At 38.1% G+C, this 24,105-nt stretch overlaps 1 protein-coding gene across 5 annotated transcripts; it reads left to right on the forward strand.

Annotated features, from left to right (window-relative positions):
- Positions 1-5,121: 5,121 nt before the first annotated feature.
- srpx (sushi-repeat containing protein X-linked) lies at positions 5,122-23,923 on the forward strand. Of its 5 annotated transcripts, none has more exons than XM_072686410.1 (10): positions 5,122-5,243; positions 12,081-12,128; positions 13,242-13,433; positions 15,410-15,586; positions 16,353-16,488; positions 17,188-17,309; positions 17,616-17,795; positions 20,701-20,834; positions 20,956-21,077; positions 22,886-23,923. In XM_072686410.1, the coding sequence occupies exons 1-10, from the start codon at positions 5,138-5,140 to the stop codon at positions 23,061-23,063; spliced, it is 1,395 nt and encodes a 464-aa protein (XP_072542511.1). In that variant the 5' UTR covers positions 5,122-5,137; the 3' UTR covers positions 23,064-23,923. The 5 variants fall into 5 exon arrangements, with proteins under 5 accessions (XP_072542511.1, XP_072542512.1, XP_072542513.1 ...); XM_072686411.1 differs by having other exon boundaries at positions 16,362-16,488; positions 22,886-23,922; XM_072686412.1 differs by having other exon boundaries at positions 22,512-22,976.
- The last annotated feature ends 182 nt before the right edge of the window (positions 23,924-24,105 follow it).

Below are 24,105 nucleotides of genomic sequence, written 5' to 3' on the forward strand. Positions count from 1 at the left end.
CAGGATGCTCACACAGATTGTTATTTTTTCACATTTTACCCAACTGTGGTAGTGAACACACACCCACACCAGTGAGCAGCCAACTCCAGTACTCTGGGAGCAGAAAGGGTGAAGGACCTTGGTCAAGGGCCCAACAGTGGCAGCTTGCCAAGCCGGGTATCGAAACCCTCAAACCTTGTCATCAATAGCCTGGAGCTCTAACTGCTGAGCCACCACTACCCCTGTTGGATTGAATACCTGTACAGGAATTAAGTCCTTGACTACACCATATGTTGAATAAAAGAATTGTAATCTGTGTAGCCAAAAGTAGTTTCAATTTATTTGAAAGGAAAATGTAGCCCAAGACTGGGGAGCCAAGCCTTAGTGTAAAAGGTATCATTAAGAAAGCCTATCATTATGGGTCAAAATAACTAGCTAAACAGATTTTGTATTTTTATTCTTCTTATTTAATTCAGAGTATGCACTGTTTACACAGAGTGTTAATTAATTTGTCCCACCAATCAAATGGAAAGGACTCTGGGAAGGACAATCTACTACTGTAAATCCTGCTATGCTAGTATTTGTATGTTGAAAGTTGCTGGAATGTGGGCTGTGTGTTTTTATATCTGCAGGTTCTACTGGGCACAGCGTTTACACACATTTGTTTCCACAATCATCATTTGTAAGACATATGGTATGAGTAATGACCTCTACATAGAGGGCAATTTCTAAAGTCAGGTTGCAGTAGTAGTTATTGACTTCTTCAGTTCTTTACTTTGTTTCTTTACAAAGCTCCTCTTTGGAACAGTTGTTGTGTTCTTAATCTGTGAATTATCCATTGCATTATGAAAAGTAAATGTGACATCCTCTATAGTTAAAGCAATGCATTAGAAAAAGGCACTTTTCTAACACCAGTAGTAAGTAAAAACATTAGGAAATTACAGCTATATCCTGGATTTGTAATAGAAATAGAATTTGATGAACATTGTTGAATCAGCATTACAGAGAACGTTCTCAGCCTGCAGGGATCACCCACAGACTATATTTGAAAAAGAGAAAAAACAAAAATCATTGAACTCCTTGAGAACCATTCTTTTTAATTCACTGGATCATTCTCTGTATTTTTTTTTAAATTATATATGTGAAAATTATATATGATTTTTAACAATCTTTTTTTACAACAATGTCTATACATGTATAAGAAAGACAAAATGTGTTAAATCTTAATTGTTCATCAATTGTGCTTAATGGTTCATCATTTCAGTTTTCATTATTTATTTGAAAATAAAAATCCTAACATTTTGCTTTGTGCATCTTAAAGGAGGAAACTCTTTGGTGATGTCTATGGGTTACTGAATATTTTATGTATGTAACTCACGCACGGAGCCCAATGTCTTACTCAGCAGCAACAGCACAAACACCATTCTTTAAGGTGGAATTGCACTTAAGTACCACTGAATTTTAAGGTGGAACATAAAGTAACAAATCACTAAAATTAAGCAACCACCTAGAAACCCCAATAGTAACCACATGAGACACTATAGAAACCACTTAGCAACCCCATAGCAACAACTTGACAACGTAGGAACACGCTCATAAGCACCTGGACCACAATAACAACCGCCTAGCAACACCATTGCAACTAACTAGCAAAACCATAGAAACCACCTGGAAGACCATAGCAGCCACCTAGCAACACCATAGCAACCACCAAGGACACCATAGCAATCTCCTGTGACTCCATAGCGACCACCTAGCAACACCATATAAACCACCTAGCACCTAATAGAAACCACCTTGAAGACCATAGAAACAACCTAAAACGCCATAGCAACCACCTAGCAACTCCATAGCAACCACCTAGCAATACCATAGCAGCCTCCTAGGATGCCACAGCAACTATTTGGGACACCACAGCATCCATAAAATCTGGGACAATATAGCAAACACCTAGCAACCCTACAGCATCCATACAGCATCAACATAGCCAAGCTTACATTCTTTCTACTTGGCACATTTCATGCATTGTTGTAGTTTCTTCAGGAAATGCAAATCTAGTTATGATAGACTGTACCAGAATTAGGTCATACCTACTGTAACATTAGACATGAATTTGCCAAAATGATTTGTACATCAGTCCAAATGCACAACAGCCCACTAAAGGTACGATTTTGAATAACAGATCTCATGCAGGAATGGATTGTCTATCCCAAATGCGATAAGAATCTGCAAACTCGCCCTCCACCACCACCTAATTTCCTAAATTCCTTTTTAATTATGCCATACTGTTAGAACTCACATTAGGTTACCATAACTAATAGAGTCATAATACATTAAACTATATACGTCACTTATAAATCACAATTAAATGTGAAGTTTTATTCTGTCCATTAATTCAATTACTAATATATACACCCAAGCGAAAGTAGCCTGGGGGAAATGACAACATACTCACAGAGACTGATAGGATCGGACACGCTCAATATGCAAACATATGGTGCCAGGAGCCAATGGGACGACACACGCAAACAAGTTGTAATGTGCAGTGTAATCCCACAATTTGTTTTAAAGCAAATAGATCAAATGACAGCAGTCATTTGAAATGTCTACTGCAGTCCAATTTCAAAACACTGGAAAGAGTTGTCTGTCCCGCCTCCTCCTCCCCAGACCCGCAGCTCGAGCGGGTTGCCAGGTTGAGGACACTTTACCTGCAGGTAAGAGCACAACACAAGTTTAATACCTTTTACAATGGCAAGCAGAGATGAGTCATACTCTGTAAGATGATCAGCAAATGTATCCATTTTAAATGTTTTTATTGTTTGCACATTACATGTCTGCCTGCGTTAGCCAGAGTCAAGCCGGTTATCCTGAAAACAAAAGCCCACTGCTCCTAAAATACTTTGAAAAACCCATCAACATACTGCTCAGTTTAACAGATAACATCACATTTTTAGTGAGTAGTAGCCTGCTGTTTTTCCTTGTTCCAGCCTGCTGTATACTGCTGCTATGAAGTGCCCTCACTTGTGCATTACCATACAAACCTTCTGGATGCAGGTACATCATCAGGGCTTCAAACTCTTCAGTAATCATTTATTACAAACCTCACCCAGATCCTCAATTTGATGTAGTTTTTGTTATTCATTGAGCTTTTAGACGAATGCTGAGACTTTTTAGGTTGTGTAGCATCTAAAGCTTCCATGGCTGCAGCACACTGTGTTTTTTTTTGCTATTAGGTTCTGTACCTGTACCAGGGTGTGGGAATAAGACTGGGGAATGATCAATGGGCGGGATAGGAAGCTAGAACACAACCAGAGTTTTGTGCTGTACCAGACAATTCAAAGACGAAAATACAGGCTAAAGCACTGCTGTCAGTGCTTGTATGTTCTTTACTATCTGATGACACTTCCTGAGTTAGTACAGAAAGTATGATATTTATTTGACCTTTAAGTATGTTGTATGTAAAAACCCGCAAACCCTACATGTATATAATTAAAACTGCACAGCTGACTCTATTACAAGTACTTTTTGAGAAACATATTAGAAATGATTACATCTAACATCAGGGCAGTTAGTGTGCCATATTTTTAAACTCAAGTAGGCCAACCACTGAACTCAATTATAAATTTAATCAGCTGAAAGATTCCATCTGAATCTAGAAAATGTTAATCTAACTCAAAATAGTAAACATACCCAAAACTGCAAGACGTCATTTGAATAACTTTCTGGTTTACTTTGGGGCGTCAGTTTGTTTAATTCTGATATTCTCTTTTTTATCTATTCATTTGTGTTAAACAGTGTTTCTCTACATTTTATATATATTTGTAATATCAGCGTAACATATTTGTAACATGCAGTGGTGGCTCAATGCACCAGACTATTCATGACAAGGTTGTGGGGTCAATATCTGCCACTTTTGGGCCTTTGCTTTAATGGGAGGAATGTTGAATGCAAGTGAAGACTATGCTAAGCTCAAATTATGTATTTATTGAGTATGGTTTCAATTGACACAATTGTACCACAAATGCAATGAGTTATAATAATTTTAAAAATGCCACACAGATGTAAGTGCATTGGCAGAAGAATGATGTATGTTGTCATAGCAACACTTCATCACTTCCTCTTAGTAGGGGAGAGTGGGGTAAAATGAGACATTCTTTACTTGAATTATTCTAAAACCAAAACAAAATGAGATACAAACAAACCCTAATGCATCCACTTGATCACAAAACAGCTTCAATCTCTTCATGGCTTGGATTCCACAATATGCCAATCCCAAGACTAGACATGTTGTGCATTCTGAGATGCTTCAGTGCTGCTACCTGAATGTTTTTTCTTTCTATTACACTACTGTAAAGACTCTAGAGCCTTTCTTACACACTCAAAATCACTGAAATCATGTTTCCCCCATTTTGATGATTGATGTGACATTACTTGAAGATCTGAATGATCTGTATCTGCTGGATCAGATAACTGCATCCTAGGTGAGTGAATATATAAAATATAATGTCAGTTATTCATTATTGGGAGCACCACTAAAGTTAACCACAGCTGTTATTAGTTTACTTAACTTTATGTAAACACGAGAGGCTCATTTCTCTACAGCCATCTGGTTAGTCTAGCAAACGTGTGCTAATCCACTCACATAATGCCAGTTCATTAACGTATTTGCTATAACATTTTTAACTGAGATCATTTACTTTTGATGCTCCAAAGAAACGACATGCAAAATGTGCCAATTAAAAATACAGACTGTACGCTTTTTACAGATGCATAGAGGATCTATATCCGGGGGGGAAAAAAAGCTATCGTCACCCTATGTGAACGTAACTAGTTACTAAGTGCGTATCTGAAGTCAGTGATTCCATTACGATTAGAGAACTATTAAATGCGTCAGAGAAATCTCAATTTATCACTTAATTGAGTTTATAGATTTTTGTTTTTTACATTATTCATTGTTAGTTTATTAATCTGTGTAGGTGAGGGCTACTGTATGATCAAATAATCATTATAATTGATTCTGACATTCCAAAATTGATACAGGCTGAATCGCCTCACTGAGCCCTCACTCTCACTTCATCGACTTTTCATATGTAACTGGCTAAGCTTAGCTGGCTCTCGTGTTTCTGAGCGGAGGAGGGCGGACTCTGTTGGAGCAGGAATGCGCCGAAGGGACCTCCGTACTCCCGCACACTTTAAGATGGACACCTGGCTCTATGTGTGTGTGTTGCTGGGCCTACAGTTCTGCTGTTGTCTCACGTTCGACGGTAAGTCCGCCTTTGCATCGCCTGTATTACATGTTCGTGCGTTTATTTTTGTTCCTGCGTAAATTTGTGTAGGCTCACCCAGTAGTTTCAGATGGTTTGTGAAGTGGTGTTTGACTGCGAGGAATAGAGCTTGGTCATTGAACAATGTGTCATGTAGGAGCTTAAGGGAGTTTAGATTTTATTTATTGTGCCAGTATGTACACGTGGCCATTTTTTGGGGCTGGTTGGGTGGGGGGGCTGGGGGTGTGGGCTTACACTGCACCCCGATTCAACTAATATCAGGAAGTGGGAAAAAGTACACTGAACCCATTCATCCAGCGACTTACTGCTGATCCAACTGCACTGCTGCTGTTCTGCGAATAAGCTCCCAGTTCAGTGTTCTGTAACACTGTAACTACCGCAAAGGTAAGCCAAGCAGCCTAGAGCACCGTTATGTAAAAAGTGGGTAACTGGTAACATTTCCTTAATGTCATGTACCATTTATGCACAGTTTAGATTACTAAAATTGTTTCTCCACTCACATTAATTGAAAACTAATAATGAATCACTCCAGCTTTGTTTGCTTCTACATTCTGTGTGTATCTCTTATGAGCACACCGTAAAATGGTTCCTTGTTTCAACCTAAAAATATGCAAATGTATTAATAAGAAGTTAAAAAAAAATTGTTCAATTTATATACTACTAACTCTACTTTTGCTTTGATTCCATTTGTGTCCTTTACATTCACCTCTGAATTCCATTTAAAACCCACATTTTGTATGCATACACATCCAAACCTGTTTTTTTGTATGTATGTTTTGTATTTTCTACTCACTGTTTGATTTGTAACCACTGTGATGTCAACAGACAAATGATGAAAACACTTGAAACAGGTGAAGAGCTTGGTGCTCCTTGGAAGACATATATTGGGCTTGGGAGTCAGATTAAAGCATTTGCATACTAATGCTTTGTAGTAGTGTGTGTAGTAGTTAGCACTACAATGCATTGGTGAGCTTAATATGTTTACAGGTGATACTAAGCACATAATTATTATCTTTAGACCTGCACAGTTTTAGACAACTTATATTAAACCGTCTGGGTGCTTGTTAATATATGAGAATTCTGAGTGGTGATATATATAGTATCTTTAGTAGGATTTAGTTCAGGAGTGATTAGTAATACATTGCACTTTTGAATGCAGCTTTAAGCATATAATAATTTCCAGTAATTTAACAAATGTGTTACAAAAGTGTAACCTGCATCTATGAAGTATGTATGTGCATCTACTTACGTGTGCTACTATACGCCAATACACATACTATGGATCTCTTACAGGTTGCAACATGAACGCAATCTGTTTCAAGAGTCAGATTTACATTGACAGCACAAACACAACCTGTTGAGTCCTGGACACTATTATAGGACTGGAACACTATAAAATGTAACAATAAAGCAGGTGGTTGTGGTTTATGGGTTTGTCTGCATAAGCTTTTAAAATGTTCTGCAGTGGACTTAGAATGCAGTAGAAACACACACTACTACTCCTGGGACCAACAACGTCTGCTATGAGAGGAAAACGCATGTGTAGGAGAGAGTGTTGCACAATATTCTGCTGAGCTTGACAGAATGGAACATAGTCTTCTTGGCAGATGAGTTTTTCCTATGGAGAATCAACACTCAAGCATGTACACACACACACACACACACACACCATAGTGAACTCTACCATTATGGAATGTGTTTCTGCAACCTACATGTGGAAATATAAAAGCAGAAGTAGGGCTAGTATAATAACAATAGAAATAATAATAGTAATCAAAATAACTATTATAATATATATATATATATATATATATATATATATATATATATATATATATTATAGTAATATCATATTATACATTGTAATATTACAGTATAAAACAATATAAGATACAATTTTGCAACACTCAATACAATAAGCACAATACGCACAATAAGCTCAATGAGGCCTTAAATGCCAGCACTGGATGAGAGCTGGTCAAGAGTGGGAAGTAAATTTAGAGAAAGGTCTCCTTTTTTATTAAACCTGTGAATTTTAATAAACATTAGATCCAGGATTCTGATTTAGCTATTTATTTGGTTTACATTTTGATCATTGTCTTGTTGCATCAATAATCTCTTCAGCCTGAGGCCATGGACTGCTGCCCTTCTATTCCTTTATAAAATGTTTTGATACACCTTTGGATTAATACACACAGCATTGTGCAAAAAAAAAGTTCCAGCTTAATATCATCCATCTATAGAATATTTTTCAGAAGAATTGTGGAACATCCAAGTGGTCATGGGCAAACTTGAGGCTTGAATTTTTTTTTGGTAGCGGCTTTCTTCATGGCAGCTTTTCCATAAACACACCTTGTTTAGTGTTTTGCAGTATTTAGTAGGTGTTTTGCTATTACCCTATAAATCTTTTTTTTTTTTTTTACCTATTTTGTGTACGCCTAGTGAGAAGAGCAACAATCACAAATTTGTTTAAACGTGGATTGATGTACACCCAGTCTTTAGCAATGATCTTGTAGGCTTTTCCAGCTTTATGTGTCTCATGTCTTCTGAAAGTTGTTTGCATCAAGGTATGTTTCACACTAACCCTTCTTTCTGGTTTGCCACTAACCAGACTTTGTTCTTTCTAACATTTTGTCATGGTATTTGATCACCCACAGCATTTGCGAAGGGTTTTATGCCCACAAAGACCTAAAATATCCCTACCATCACGGCCTACATCACTGCCATGGCGTTCGCAGGCCTTGTCCAACATCACTACTGTGGGTGCTAATTTCTGGCTTGGTTCGTGGTAGTGATGTTGGCCGAGGCCTGCGAACGCCATGGCAGTGATGTTGGACGAGGCATTGAACACTGCAGTAATGCTAGTTTTTACTACATTGTGTTTTGGATGCTTTGTTGGTGTTTGCTGTCTTTTGGCCCACAAGCCTGGTGTCATTACCTTGGCAATGTGCATGCATGAATTTGAGGGGTGGAGCTTCTGAAGGAGCACTGCAGGGGTGTTTTTGTTTGCTGTTTAAATATCATCTATCATCTTCAGAATCAAGCCCATTGCATTTAAATGATTATCTTCTTGCAGAAGACTTGTATCCCAGGCTATCAAATAATTGATATACAGGGACTAATGGGTGGGCAGTTTCATTTTACTGTGATATTAATTTGAAAAAGGAAAATATGAAGCAGTAACTGCAATGTAAATGTAATTGAGGGTGTCTCATACAGTGTGTACTGTAGAACTCTAACTATTTTTTAACATGTGAGAAAAAAAGTTTTCACATTTATTACTACTTAAAATGACACTATTAGGGTATACCACATCAGCTGCAAGTGATTAGAGCTTTGTTAAAGAGTATTTTGGAGTAACCTCACTATCTGACATTTAGTTTGGTTTGCTATTTATTATTGAAGTGAGAGGTATGACAATGGTAAGATCCAAAACAACTTTTGTCTACCAAGTCTGTTTATGTGCCGCCATGAGCAAACGCTCCGGCAACTCTTGGGCTGCTACACGATACATTCAGTAACATTAGCACCTGCACTGAGATTGTTATCCTCCAATGGATGTATATACACCAATCAAAAGATCTGGATGAACTGTGAAGTTTGGTCCATGCTGCATGCTTGCTTCACTGCTTTTGTCTTGACTACAAAAAGGACAGATATGACCTACGTAGATCTATCAGAGAGCCAATTTCCCATGGACTGACACCTTCACTTTGTTACTGGGTGTCCTAACAGAGAGACCCAAGTCAGTTAGAATTGGCAACTGCATATCCAGCCCAAAAACTGTAAGATAGGGATGTCCCATGGCTGTGCTAAGCCCCCTGCCGTATGCACTCTTCACATATGACTGTGTGGCCTCTCAGAACAACACTAGCATTATCAAGTTTGCCCGTGACACCACAGTCATAGGACTGATCACTGGTGAGGACTACAGGAGGGAGGTGGCAGACCTGGTGGCCTGGTGCCAGGACAACAATCTGTCCCTTAATGCAGCCAAGACCAAGGAGATGATTGTTAACGCAAGGAGGAGGGAGGAGCTGCCCAGACCACTCTACATAGATACAGTGGTGGAGAGGGTAAAGATTCTTTGGCATTCACATCAGTGAAGATCTCACCTGGTATTACACCACACGCCAAATCAACGAGAAGTCCCAGCAATGACTGTACTTTTTTTAAGAAGGTTGATACTACATGCAAGAAGTTTACTAATTTACTGATGTCTACCTCTATGTCTATAGTGTGTTTACATCTGTGTCTCCTGTTTTAATAGTCTAGTTTAATCTGTATATAGTTTTTAACTTGTGATGTACAGTTTTTGTCACACTAATGCCAGGTGTGACCTAGAGGGGTATAAAGCCCCCAGTGTGGTAGAAATGTGGTAGAAAGCCTTAGTGGTAAGGATATTAAAGACAAGTACTCAAGGAAAAGCAGGATGAACTCATTTTGATACTCTCGACTTTGGAACAATGAATGAACAGGTGTCTCAATACTTGTCTATATTTCACTTTCATCAATGAGGTCATAGGTGCTCTTGCAGCAGATGTAAACCATTTAAAAAATTCAGCTCTCTTAAAGTAACCACTTGGAGCTTAAGGCACTGTGCAGTGTTAAAAACAACCATGATTGTTACAAGTGACATGGCTCCCCAATGGCTGAGTGACATAATAGTGACAAATTTCCTTTTCTATTTGCTTTCCTTCATGTTGCCTGATCTATAGCTCATAGCTTGATACATGATACACACATAGCTACCACTTCAGGTCAAATAGAAGTAGTTTAGAAGAAGTTCTATGATTATAATGCAGCCCGTAGCCTGAGAAAGTAACAGAGATAGTCTTTTTATTAACAACTTAATTAACTTTCACAGTACCATCCTATTAACTGTAAAACAACATACAAGACTTACATATATGATGTATGTAATGTTTGATGAGTCTTTTGAGAACATTTAAGAACTTTTGTATTTGTGGAGGCATCAGAAGACCTGTGCCAGTGCCCTAAATGCAGCTCCCCTTAAATCATGTGCAGATGTAGAAGGCAAAAGGCTTAGGGGTAAAAGATGCAAGCAAAATGCAAAATGACATACCACACCATAATTTTGTGATTATATTTTTGAAAAAGCTATGTTTAAATGTCACAGTGCTGGGGTTCATTGAGCAGAGGATATAAGAAACATTTGAGCGTCCTACAATTTACTGCATTCCCATCAGGGATCCTTGTAACCTTTTGCTGCCAACTTTTTATGTTTCATTTCTTTCTGCCTTGCTTCAAAGCCAACATCAGAAACCACTGCAACTGCATCATTCTAAATTGATTAAGATCTTAAAAATCAGGACGTTAAATGCATTCCTCCTCTGCAGTGCTTTTCTTCTCTATTAGAAACTATTAGAGCTATTGAACTATTAAAACTATTGTATGTGCACTTTCCCTAATTTTTTATTTGGATTATTTACATGGATTTGTTAATTAAAATAAATCAGACAGATTCCCTATCCCATGTTTGCCCATGTAAACATGTAAGCATGATTGCGTGGTGGTTAGCATGTTTGCCCCTCAGTTCCTCCCACAGTCCAAAAACAAGAATGTGAGGGTATGTCTGTACAGTGGGGCAAAAAAGTATTTAGTCAGCCATTTGATTGTGCAAGTTCTGAGAGAGGTCTGTAATTTTCATCCTAGGTACACTTCAGCTATGAGAGACAGAATTAAAGAATTTATTTCTAAATTATGGTGGAAAATAAGTATTTGGTCACCCATAAACAAGCAAGATTTCTGGCTCTCACAGACCTGTAACAACTTCTTTAAGAAGCTCTTCTGTCCTCCACTCGTTACCTGTATTAATGGCACCTGTTTGACTTCGTTATCTGTATAAAAGACACTTGTCCACAGCCTCAAACATTTAGACTCCAGACTTAACCATGGCCAAGACCAAATAGCTGTCGAGAGCACATCAGGAAGAAAATTGTAGACCTGCACTAGGCTGGGAGGAGTGACTCTACAATAGGCAACTGTAAAACAACTGTGGGAGCAATTGTAAGAAAATGGAAAACATACAAGACCATTGATGATCTCCCCCTGCTCTGGGACCCCATGCAAGATCTAATCCCATGGGATCAAAATGATGTCAGATGAAACCAAAATAGAACTTTTTGGTAAAAACTCAACTTGTCGTGTTTGGAGGAAGAAGAATGCTGAGTTACATCCCAAAAACACCAAACCTACTGTGAAGCATGTGAAAACATCATGCATTGGGGCTGTTTTTCTGCAAAGGGGACAGGACGACTGATCTGTGCTAAGGGAAGAATGAACAGGGCCATGTATCGTGACATTTTAAGCCAAAACCTCCTTCCATCAGTGAGAGCATTGGAGATGGAATGTGTCTGGGTCTTCCATGGAGGAATGGGCCAAAATACCAGCTACAGTGTGTGCAAACCTGGTGAAGACTTACAGAAAATGTTTGACCTTTTGTTAAACATTAACTTCTGTTATTGACCAAATACTTCCACCATACTTTACAAATAAATTCTTTAGAAATCCTACAATGTGATTTTCCTGGATTTTTTTCTCATTTTGTCACCCCCACCCCCCCACCCCCATGCTCAATGCAGTCCTCCAGTTGAGAAATGGGCTATATAAGTGAAAAATGAATTCCTTTATTTACAACATGTCTGCCAGTTGCAGTGATTCCTGATTCAGGCTTTAAAGAAATTGCCCACAATAAAATAAGAGATTCAATTTCTAGGCAGGCCTTCAGGATCTCTATTATTCTGTGGCAATTCATACTGCACCTGGCTCTCTATTGCTCCTCTGTTTTTCCAGGATCGGGGTACTGGCCTTATGCAGATGATGAGGACATACGTTACACAGGTGAACACATGCACAAACTTATTCTGTACCACCCCTTATTGACTTGCTTTTGATATGAAACAAGGAATAGATTTCTTTTTTTGTTTGTTAATTATAATTATAGAGGCAAGCAGAGAAGAGAAATTCATAAATTAAATAAAAAAATATTTTTTTCTGATAATGTAAGAACTGTAAGACTATAAATAACCGTAGAGTTGGGCGATATGGACAAAAAATCATATCTCGATATATTTTAGCTGAATGGCGATATACCATACGATATTATATACGTTGTGAATAATAATGTGAAAAAATATTTTATGAACATTATATAAACACAGGTCAAACCAGGTCACCCTGTCATGGAGGCTTGCAGCGCTGTCTGAACTGGTTTAGGGGTGCTGGGACATGAATGCTTCAGAACAGTAGCAGCAACAGCTTCTCTGTGCATAAGTCTGCGCTGCTTTTTTTAGCGGTGTAATAGGTTGGTAGTTCTCCCGCATTTTGATAATACCTCCTTTTGGCAATCCCTGCAGATCATACGTTTCTGCTCCTTATCTGACCAGAAAAATCCGGACCATTTCGAATCACAACAAACCACTTTTTACAGACTAGCACTAACTTCACTTCACGCTCTGCGTTACTCTCCTCTACTGTGTGTATGTGTGTGTGAGAAAGAGAGATAGAGAGAGAGAGAGAGCGGGTGGGGGCAGGGCTGTGAGCAGAACAGACAAGCTGAGCAGAGCACAGACTTGTAATGAGAGAACAGAATAAGGCGCTGTGCAAGATTTAGACTTGAGCAAGCAAATATCGATATAAACGATATAGCCTCACTCCATATGCTGCTTTGTTCATATCCCGATATATTTTAAATATAGCCCTTAGTTACCCCATTTTTTGTTTCATTTGTATTTCTCATTGCCTTCTTGCTCCACTTTTATCCATGGCTAACGTGAATGAAACAGTAAGTCTTTCATTAAGGTAAGTGTGTACGTTGAGTTCCCTTTGCAGATGTCTTTTGGTGTTCTTTATTTTACTGTATGTGTGTGGTTCTTCTTTAATGTACTACAAGGAGGGCGTCTTGTGTACCTTTATGTGTATATCTTATTTATGTGTATATCTATATTTCTGTAGGTGTGCCTTGGTGTGCTCCAGTTAAGGTGAAGCATGGGCATGTGAGGTGTATGACCCCACAAAGGGAGCATTATGAGAATGTCCTGGGAACCAGATGCAAGATCCACTGCAAGAGAGGCTTTGAATTGCAGGGTAGCAGCGAGATCCTGTGTATGGCCAGTAAACAGTGGTCAGGAAAATACACCTGCAGAGGTCAGCCTTACTCTAACAAAGTGAAACAAATAGACTTTTTACAGACAAATTGAATTGCTTTATATATCTAAAAAGTATGTGGACACCTAAAAATCACATCTATATGTGCTTAAACATACTACAGTTTAAAACATCTCTGTGGAGATTTGTTTTTATTTAGTCACAAGTGCATTAGTGATAGCAGACACTGATTTAAGATGAGTTTTAAATAAAACTCTATTTTGACTCTTTTGTAATGATGTTTGGATGATTTGTTGGAATGAATACAGATCAGATTTCTCCCAAAGACATGCATCTAATTTAATCAATTTCCCATTTTATGCCATTGTATGATCTGCTCATAATATCACAATCTCTTTATTTTTAGACTGTTCTGGTACTTTGAGAAAACTTTTGACTGGAATATACTTGAGTTTGAGGTAACTAATGTGTGTCAAGTTCAGTGGGTGGCAGAACAGCACAGCTTTTGAGAAGAGTAAGCATAACATAAAAAATGAATAGTTCGATCTTGTCCAGATTTTATTTCAGGTAGATGGTCTCCATGCATGATGATGTCAGAAAGACATCTGTTCTCAGATATACCAGAAATACCATACCCCACTATATAGAACTGGTGTCCACATACTTTGGCCATGTATGCCTTATGTATGATCGTCACTATTTTATTTACCCTAAATGTAGTTAATCATTCAAAGTGTACAGTATTCACACCCCTCCCCCTTTGGCTTTTTTCATGTTTTGTTATCTCACAACCTGGAATTGAACTGGGTTATTTGTGGGTTTGCATTTACAGGACATGCCTACAACTTTGAACATTTAATATTGTTTTTTATTGTGAAGCAAACAAATAGGACCAAAAAACTTTGGTTTGCATAACTATTCAGTAAGTACTTTGTAAGTACTAAAGTAAGTACTTTGTAGAGACACCTTTTACAGCAATTATAGCTGCAAGTTACTTTAGATAAGTCTCTATGAGCTTGAAACATCCTGCCACTGGGGTTTTTGCCCATTCCTTAAGGCAAATCTGCTCCAGCTCCTTTAAGTTAGCTGGGTTCCGCTGGTGAACAGAAATCTTCAAGTCTGACCACATATTTTCAATTGGATTATGGTCTGGGCTTTAACTAGACCATTCCAATACATTGACACGTTTCCCTTTAAACCACTTGAGTGTTGCTTTAGCAGTATGATTTGGGTCATTGTGCTGTTGGAAGGTGAACCTCTGTACCAGTCTCAAATCACTGACTAACAAACAGGTTTTGCTCAAGAATATCCCTGTATTTAGCACCATCCATCTTCCCCTCGTCTCGGACCAGTTTCCCAGTCCCTGCTTGAATGAACATCCTCACAGCATGATGCTAACACCACCGTTTTTCATTGTGGGGATGGTCAAAGTCTAAGTAATAAAAGCTTTTTTTCTGTCCACTCTTCCATGACGCCCAGCTCTATGGAGTGTATGGCTTATTGTGGTCATATGGACAGATAATCCAATCTCTGCTTGGGAACTTTGCAGCTCCTTCAGGGTTACCTTTGGTCTCTGTGCTGCACCCCTGGGCAGGCCCTTTTCTGGCAGGTTTGTTGTGGTACCATGTTCTTTCCATTTAATTATAATGGAATATATATATTTTGTACAGATGCATCACATACAATTTAGATTAAAAACATTTAAATTCAGGTTGTAATGTAACAAAATAGGTAAAAAAGCCAAGGGGGTGAATACTTTTTCAAGGCACTGTATCTAAAGCATGTTTCTAGAATAATCTGAAGCAAGGGGAAATTTGTCTTAAATGGATTTTTGGCCAATCCACATCTATTGACATCTGTGCTACTGAAAGCTGCCTCAAGGCAAACATTGTTGGGGTATTGAGACATAATAATAGCTTATTATAGTTTATTGCATTTTGTAGTAAGTTAATTGGTAATCCAGGTGTGAATAGTTTTAAATTTTCTGGTCTAATGTAAATGCATTTTGTTTGCAGAGGTTCGCTGTCCCAAACTGGCCATGCCATCAAATGGTGGCTATAAGTGTTCAGATGGCTCATACTTTAACTCCCGCTGCCAGTTCTTCTGCTCACCAGGTTACACTTTTCGTGGAGACCGCAGTGTCACTTGTCAAAGCAGCAAGGCATGGAGTGGGGGCCAGAGTGTGTGTCTTGGTAAGTAAGACAGTCATGACAGACACAGTACACAGTACAGTACATTTTTATTACATATCAGTATTGGTCACATATCAACCTATCATATAAACAAATTCCTTCCTACCCCACGTTAAGTTGATTTAATCCATTTTGGGTCTGCACACTGTGCTTTTTAAATTTTAAATTGTATCCAGATTGTGAAGTCGAAGGGAGCATTTGCCTCCCTGATGGTTTATACATGCCACTGCTGTGGTGCTGTCTGATCGAATGAGGACTTGACAGTCCTGAATAAGAGGAGAAGGTAGTCTAGTTTGTCTTTGAGAGAGCAGACGATGGGAAGAAGAGATTAGTAAAAGCCAAACGTTAGCTATTAGCTTAGCATAGATCAACGCTTGTCCTCCCTGGCTTTTGCTTTGCAAGTTTGATCTCCCCTTCTGCCATGGTCACATGGCCTTCTTCACATAACAACCTGTATTCCCATAACTATCAGAGTCTGAAGGTGATGTGTTTTTGGAATTGTCCTGTTGGACACAACAGGGTTGGAAGTTCCAAGTATGTCATTTCCACATACCCAAATCGCATTATTTATATATGCCAGGGCCCCTTTAAATAGTATAATTAAAATTGTAAGTATGCTTTCTTATTTGCTTTTTGACACTATGTGACATAAAAGGTACATATGTATAAGTCATACAGGGTCAAACCATATCTGTAACAGTCAAAGTTTTGACCATTTACTTCTCTGCAGTGTGTTGTCACATTGTCTGGAGTTCAAGCTGTTAAGTTTTTACAGATGTAGATCCTCCAACTATTAAGTGTCCAAGTGTGAAGGACAAAACTGCTGAGCCAGGAAAACTTACTGCAAAAGTGACCTGGGATACTCCAGAGGGCAAAGATACAGCAGATGGCATACTCACAGAGTCAGTATTTTACACACACATGCATGCACAATAATATATACTAAATATATATTATAATAATAATATATACAGTAATACTAAATACTTGATCCATACACAAAAGGAGACTGTGAAGACCCAGAATTCTTTTGTATGTAAGTTAAGTTCAGCTAGGGTGGGTCAAAAAAGCTTTGAACTGTATTGGTCTTGAGTGATGAACTAAATGTTACTATGAAGGGCATCACTGATGTGGGCATAGTAATACGTTTCAATCAGTCTGAATCCACCAGGTAATAGTTTAGTAGACAGTGTGTTTTTTGTACATGCAAAAGTTAAAACAGTATCAGCATTGTGGACAACCCCACACAGTAACATCTGTAATTACATCTGTAATGCTTTTTGGAAAAAGCAAAAGTCCCTCACTGCCAAGCTCTGCAACAACGTCTTAGCCCAGGCTATTATCCTCCTCAACACACAGGGACTGAACTGACCTACCCACAAACTCATACTTGCTATTGGGATATAAAGAGTGATAAAATAAACTTAAATGTTTCTAAAACAAATTTTCTTCTCAGATTTCAAACCCAAAGCAATGTATCACATATCATTGTACAGTTACTTACATATTGCAATGTAAATTTGAATACTGTATGTTTCCTGTATCATATTTTTATTTGTGTCTGATATTAATTATGTGTCTGATATCAATTCTTATTATAGTGTGATTCTAAAGGGGAAGCCTCCAGGCACACATTTTCCAGAAGGAAACCATAAACAGTCTTACACTGTTTTTGACCGGGCTGGAAATAAAGCTACCTGTAGATTCAACATCAGAGTGAGAGGTAAATGCAAAGAAAATGCAAATGCAAACACACATAGTCTGATGTCATATTGTTAGTGCTTAAAGAACACTGATCAACTGCAAGTTTCATTACAAACAGAGTAATCACACTGGTTTAATTAGATGAAGTGTAGCAGATGTTGAATAAAAAACACTGTATTCAGTAAAATCATCTGAATAGTTGTTTTTAAGAATCTGTCATTACTGATGTATTTAGTTTGTGATTACATGTATCATGATAAATCAAAGTCAAAATACTGTAGGTTGTAAAATTCTTTAACAGCAGGAGTGTGTGTGTGTGTTACAGTACGTCGCTGCACCCCCCTCTCAGTCCCTGAAAACGGCTGGATGAAGTGTGATAGTGCTGGTGATAACTATGGCGCAACGTGCGATTTCCGCTGTCTAGGAGGCTATGAGTTGAGAGGCAGTGCAGCTCGAGTTTGCCAGTTCAACATGGAATGGACCGGTATTGAGACCAACTGCGCACGTGCGTAAACGCAAACACTAACATAAAAAATCACGCATAAACCTCAAATACTGTACCCTACATTGTCCACCTCATTAACTTTTGAATTCCAAAGTGTACTTAGTGTACTTTTTTAGGTCACAGTCTTAAAGGTAAAGGTGCACGTATTTGTCACTGTACAGTGTACACACCCAGAGCGGTGGGCTCACCGGCTGCCCACCGCTCTGGGTGTGTGAGTACTCACTGCCCCTAGTTCACTAGTGTGTGTGTGTTCAACACCACAGATGGGTCAAATGCGGAGAACACATTTCGCTGTACAGTGAACACTGTACAGTGACAAATACCTGCACCTTTACCTTTAAGACTGTGACCTAAAAAAAAGCGGTGACCCACTCTTCTCTAAAGAAGTTCATTGTGCCTTAATGGAGGCATGCACTGGTCATCAGAAGTTATCCAAAACAGCGTACATTTTATGCAGGTTCCAGTGGGTGTTTTCAGTTCAATGAATTTCTTGTTTAATGTCTTAATTGGATTTCAATCAAACACTGAATTCCTTTTTTCAGTAAAACGTCCAACAGTGGCAGCTTGCCAAGCCCGGGAATCGAACCCACAACCTTGTTATCGATAGCCCGGCACTCTAACCGCTGAGCAACCACTGCCCACTGTTTTTAGTTCAAATGTGACCAGATTTTTCTATTTTAAAAATGTAGATCATTAATCTCAAGCTTCCATGACTTTGTCATTATAGGATATTTAAATGCACACAATTTTAATAATTTGGTAGTGCTAATTTTGTAGTGCTAATTAACCCACCCATTCATAGCTCCCCTAACCCTAACAATAGTCCTGGCACTAGAACGGTAATGCTGTAACTTTTTGAAGTGCTGCCAATTCTGCATCGCTGATGCAGGTAATAGATGCTTGTGGCAGAAAACATAGTTTTTAGAGTGATGAGGGGAGAGAGCGGCATCTCTCTCAGACTCAGGCTGCTGATAGCAAAATGGCAACATGTGGGATTTAATCTTGCGACCCTTTGGCCATAGTCGCAGCTCAATAGGCCGCTGAGCCATTCAGAACCCCCCCATGTCTTTTATTCAAAAGAAAATTGGTCAATTTTGACTGCTCACATAAATTCTTGTTAAACTTTGACACTAAGTAGTCTGTGATAAATATGTCTAAAAAATATGAAATATATGAAATAATTATCCACTTCAACAAGTGACAGTTTGCTTAACCTTGCCTTTGGCTAGTGAGCCATGTTGGGCTTTATTTAATTCCAGGGCACATGTGTAGCCAATAGGAATTAAAAACAAGCCTGTGCGGAATATCTATTTTAAAGGAAATTAATTTCCTTTTGGGAAAAAAATGCTTTTGTGCAAATGCAGTCCTTTTCCGAGCACAGCCTTATATCTGAATTGACATTGCTGACATTGTTGGGTAGTTTTTCACAGCAAATAACTACATTAAAACTGTGCTACACTGATCAACAATAACACCATATGACTTACAGTGGGGGAAAAAAAAGTATTTAGTCACTCACCAATTGTGCAAGTTCTCCTACTTAAAAAGATGAGAGGCCTGTAATTGACATCATAGGTAGACCTCAACTATAAGAGACAAAATGAGAAAAGAAATTCAGAAAATCACATTGTCTGATTTTAAAGAATTTATTTGCAAAAAATGGTGGAAAATAAGTATTTGGTCAAGTTGTGTTTGTACCAAACAGTTCTACTTTGGTTTCATCTGACCATAAGACATTCTCCCAATACTCTTCCGGAACATCCAAATGCTCTCTAGCAAACTTCAGACACGCCCGGATATGTACTGGCTTAAGCAAGGGAACACGTCTGGCACTGCAAGATCTGAGTCCCTGGAGGCGTAGTGTGTGTTACTGACGGTAGCCTTTGTAACGTTGATCCCAGCTTTCTGCAGGTCATTCACTAGGTCCCCCCGTGTGGTTCTGGGATTTTTGCTTGTGATCATTTTGACCCCACGGGTTGAGATCTTGCGTGGAGCCCCTGATCGAGGGAGATTAGCAGTAGTCTTGTAGGTCTTCCATTTTCTGATTATTGCTCCCACAGTAGATTTCTTCACACCGAGCTGCTTGCCTATTGCAGATTCAGTCGTCCCAGCCTGGTGCAGGTCTACAATTTTGTTTCTGGTGTCCTTCGACTGCTCTTTGGTCTTCACCATAGTGGAGTTTGGAGTGTGACTTATTGAGGTTGTGGGCAGGTGTCTTTTATACTGGTAACGAGTTCAAACAGGTGCCATTAATACAGCTAATGAGTGGAAGACAGAGAAGCCTCTTTAATAAGAAGTTACAGGTCTGTGACAGACAGAAATCTTGCTTGTTTGTAGGTGACCAAATACTTATTTTCCACCATTATTTGCAAATAAATTCTTTAAAAATCAGACAATGTGATTTACTGATTTCTTTTCTCATTTTATCTCTTATAGTTGAGGTCTACCTATGATGTCAATTACAGGCCTCTCATTTTTTTTAAGTGTGAGAACTTGCACAATTGGTGACTGACTAAATACTTTTTTCCCCACTGTATATTGAATAGATCTCCCTTGTGCTGCCAGAACAGATCTGACCATTCTAGGCATGGACTCCACAAGATCTCTGAAAGTGCCCTGTGGAATTTGGTACCAGTCAGATAGCTTATCCTGCATACAGCTGCAGCCTAAACCCATGCCTTAATTCTAAACACCTGCCCAACAGGAGTCCTCTTAAAACAGCAGTCTCCAAGTCCTGAACAGTCACCATGACTGTGAAATCTGATGTTCAAGCCACAGCAGCTGTGGCCTCAGAAACCACATAATATACTTAAATCATAGCAATCCTGCTAAAAGAGTATTTCAGTAATATGAAAAACAGGATCATCAGGAGTATTTCTGTCTTTTTTGTTTAAATTCATTACAGCTTTGAACATTAATGTTGGAGTGAGATCTGCAGCTGAATTGCTGGACCAGTTCTACGAGAAACGTCGCATTCTTATAGTCTCTGCCCCCACAGCTGCCAATCATTACTACAGATTTCAGATGTCTAATTTACAGGTAATATATCTTATTTTTTACATACACCATGCTCAGGTCCTGGGGCTTGTAAAAGAGGATTTTGGATACTGTAAGAGGAAACTTGGCTAATATGTCTTAACCATGTGTGTGTGTGTTTCAGCATGCACAATGTGGTTTGGACCTAAGACATGTGACTGTGATTGAGCTAGTGGGAATGTATCCAGCGCAGATAGGTCGAATCAGACACAGACTCATACCTCCAGGACTGGCCTTACAACTCAGGTACCCATTCACCTCACAAAACAGAATGTCTGAACACCACGTGACCGGTGACATAGGTCAAGAGACTTAGGGGCCATGGGTTTGTATGGTCTCCATGTTGTGTTTAGTAGTGTCTAAACTTTGAGGTATCTTTGAATTTTTAGTCTTTTCAAACTAGCTGAGGTTATTCTTAAGTAAGCACTGAAGCACTTCTGTAAGTTGCTCTGGATAAGAGCGTCTGCTAAATGCCCTAAATGTAAATGTAAACCACTAAAATGCATCACATAAGTATCTGTCTCTTGATTATACTGCAAGAGTCATATGTACTGGAACTGTGAAGTTAAATTTATCTCCTGCATATTCATGAAATTGTATTTCAGATTGAGATAAATATAAAGCTAAAATGGAAATTAAAACTTTTCTTCTGAGTAGTGTGTTTCATTTTCATCTAATGCACCTGTTTTGTAAATTTTTTTGTAAAATATAAGACATAGAAAAAAAAATTGCCAGCTTTATAACACACCATATTTGTGTTGAAGGTTTTTATTTATATTTCTATGAGGCTAGAGGCAACACAAAACAAATTTGGGAGCAAGCCCATTGGTGTTTGTCACAATAGGGAATCTAAACAATTACAGTTAAAACTGAATGGTAGCATAAAACAAGATTCAGTAGAAATTTTTTAAGACAATATTGTAGTTGCTGAGATTGCACAATATTGATTTAATACGAAAGTAATACCAATAAGAAAAATACCAAGCTTGCAATGGTATGGATACTACAATGCTAAGGTTGTTTAAATAAGTCTTTGGCTTTAACCACCACAATGACAATCATATTATCAACCTTTCAATGTTTCAAGGGTCTTTTCCAGATGCATGGAAAACTGCTATATTATCGCCAATTTTTAAAGCTGGTGACCCCCCAGCTTGGGCCTTTTTGCATTTTGCCTGTTGTATCAAAGGTGATGGAAAAGTAGGTGTCAGAACTGATGGTCTCATATAAATTATGGTTCTTTCACCCTCTAGCCCAGTTTGGATTTCATTTGAAGCCCAATACTGGACAGAGACTGCTACCCTGTTTCTGTCTGAAAATAATGAAATCTATAATGGATAATGGTCGTTTTGTAGGGGCTGTTTTTTATGTAATTGCTTTAAATGGATACAACCTTATTTAAAAGGAAGAACACAATATGTGAAAGTTCAGAATTATAAATCCACCGTTCTTAGCATTGCTACCGTATTAGAGAAACCAGTACATATTGTTCTTTCACTGGTCAGTGGAAGCTGTGGCTTGTTAACAATCAAATATAAATACTATAATACTAATAATCTTTGTATGTGTGGTAGTGTTGTTACTTATTGTGGTTGTGTTTCACTGTCTGCAGTGAAATTTGGGTATTAGTTTCTGTGGTGCTATATTTGTGAAACCTAACACTGTGTTTTATTATTTTAGGTTGCTGTTTTAAGAACTGGGTATGGACTACAGATAAAAAGTTTTTTATTTACAGTAATTTTTCTGTTGATCAGTGAGCAGTGCACTTGTCAAACAAATGGGTAAATCAAATGAAAACATGACATAAAATAATTTTAGATGTTTTCAGAATTAAAATCCAGAATTCTGGATATTTTCAAGTATAATGTACATACTTGTATTTCATTTAAATAAAGACTAAGGTAGAAAAATTCAGTTAGGTGTTCGGATTACATAAACTTGTGCTTTTCTTTTCTAATAAATGACCAGCAGCAGTCACAGGATCTAAAGTATATATTTTAAAGTTATGCTGTTGTAACACTGACATTCTGGTATTTTCTTTGTGTGTTTAACAGACTGCTGCTGCAGCTGTCCCAGAACTCATTTAACATGTTACTGTTGGATAAGCAGGGAGTGGACAAGCAGCGCTACACATACCCAGTCACAGCAGCAGAAATCTTCAGCATTATTGATCTCTTACCCTTGCGCACTGAAGAAGCCATCCTTCAGAAAGAGGCTGGACACAGCTGCTAGAGACACAGACCCAAACCTCTATATACACACAAGCAAGCCTCCATCTATTTCTACTTGGTTTAAAGATAACCAAACAATACAGCTGCTACACACAAAAACACAAAAAGTTATTTTGTACTCTACTATATTTCTTTTGTCCTTTGTCTTTAATTAGTGTCAGAATGGATTGGCAGACAATTTAAATCCTAATTTGTTTACTTAGGTCTTTCTTTAGAGAAATAAATATGCTCAATTGGACTAATTCAAATGTGTGATGTTATTTAACCAAAGCACACACTCTCGTATTAATAAAAGTACAGCTACACCAAACACTGAAAGTATGCAGATAATTTAGAATAATTAATTTGAAAAGGCAGTACATCCTAACAGACATATGTTTTAAAGTCATCTGTAGTCATGCTTATATGCACTAATTCAACATGCCAAAAACACACTGACCTGCTTATTATGTCAGAAAGGTTACTTTAATAAAATGCACTTTCAGCATCATGATTGTCATGCATATAAAATATACTAGATTTTTGATGATATAGATGATATACTAGACATGAAACACATGAACACTCAAACAATAGACATTTTTTAATATATCATCTACCATCATTACACAAATGTAATGGCATGTCTGTCCACCAGTTCTTGACCTAAAGGTCACGCACAGTTGGGTTATGCAGCCGGACAATGCACCAAAGCACAAAAGCAAGTCAAATCAACAAGTTAACAAAGATAAATTTACAACCAAATTCAAATACAGACCCAGAACAGACCCAGTCATTGTCACTGAAATCTAGCAGTCTGGAAATAGTTACAAAGCATTGCCTAGGACCCAGGATTCTACTGAACACGACTAACTGTTACATGTATTTGTGAAACACCAATATGGAAAAATAATTAAATCCAACATCTTTTTATGTGCTGTTTAAGTTTTCACAGATCAATGTCTTTTCAGTTGGCTCCCTAACTTCATGTTCGTAATCTGAGTGCCTACCAACACAAATGGTGTGTGTCTGAGAGCACTTGTTGGATTGGCAAATACAGTACA

This window comes from Salminus brasiliensis, chromosome 8, assembly GCF_030463535.1.
Source record: "Salminus brasiliensis chromosome 8, fSalBra1.hap2, whole genome shotgun sequence".
Classification (NCBI taxonomy): Eukaryota; Metazoa; Chordata; class Actinopteri; order Characiformes; family Bryconidae; genus Salminus; species Salminus brasiliensis.

Coding starts and splice junctions, on each gene's coding strand:
- srpx (XM_072686410.1), top strand. CDS start 5,138: ATGCGCCGAAGGGACCTCCGTACTCCCGCACACTTTAAGATGGACACC. Junction 13,434..15,409: donor AGGAAAATACACCTGCAGAG/GTCAGCCTTACT, acceptor TTTTGTTTGCAG/AGGTTCGCTGTCCCAAACTG. Junction 15,587..16,352: donor GGGCCAGAGTGTGTGTCTTG/GTAAGTAAGACA, acceptor CAAGCTGTTAAG/TTTTTACAGATGTAGATCCT.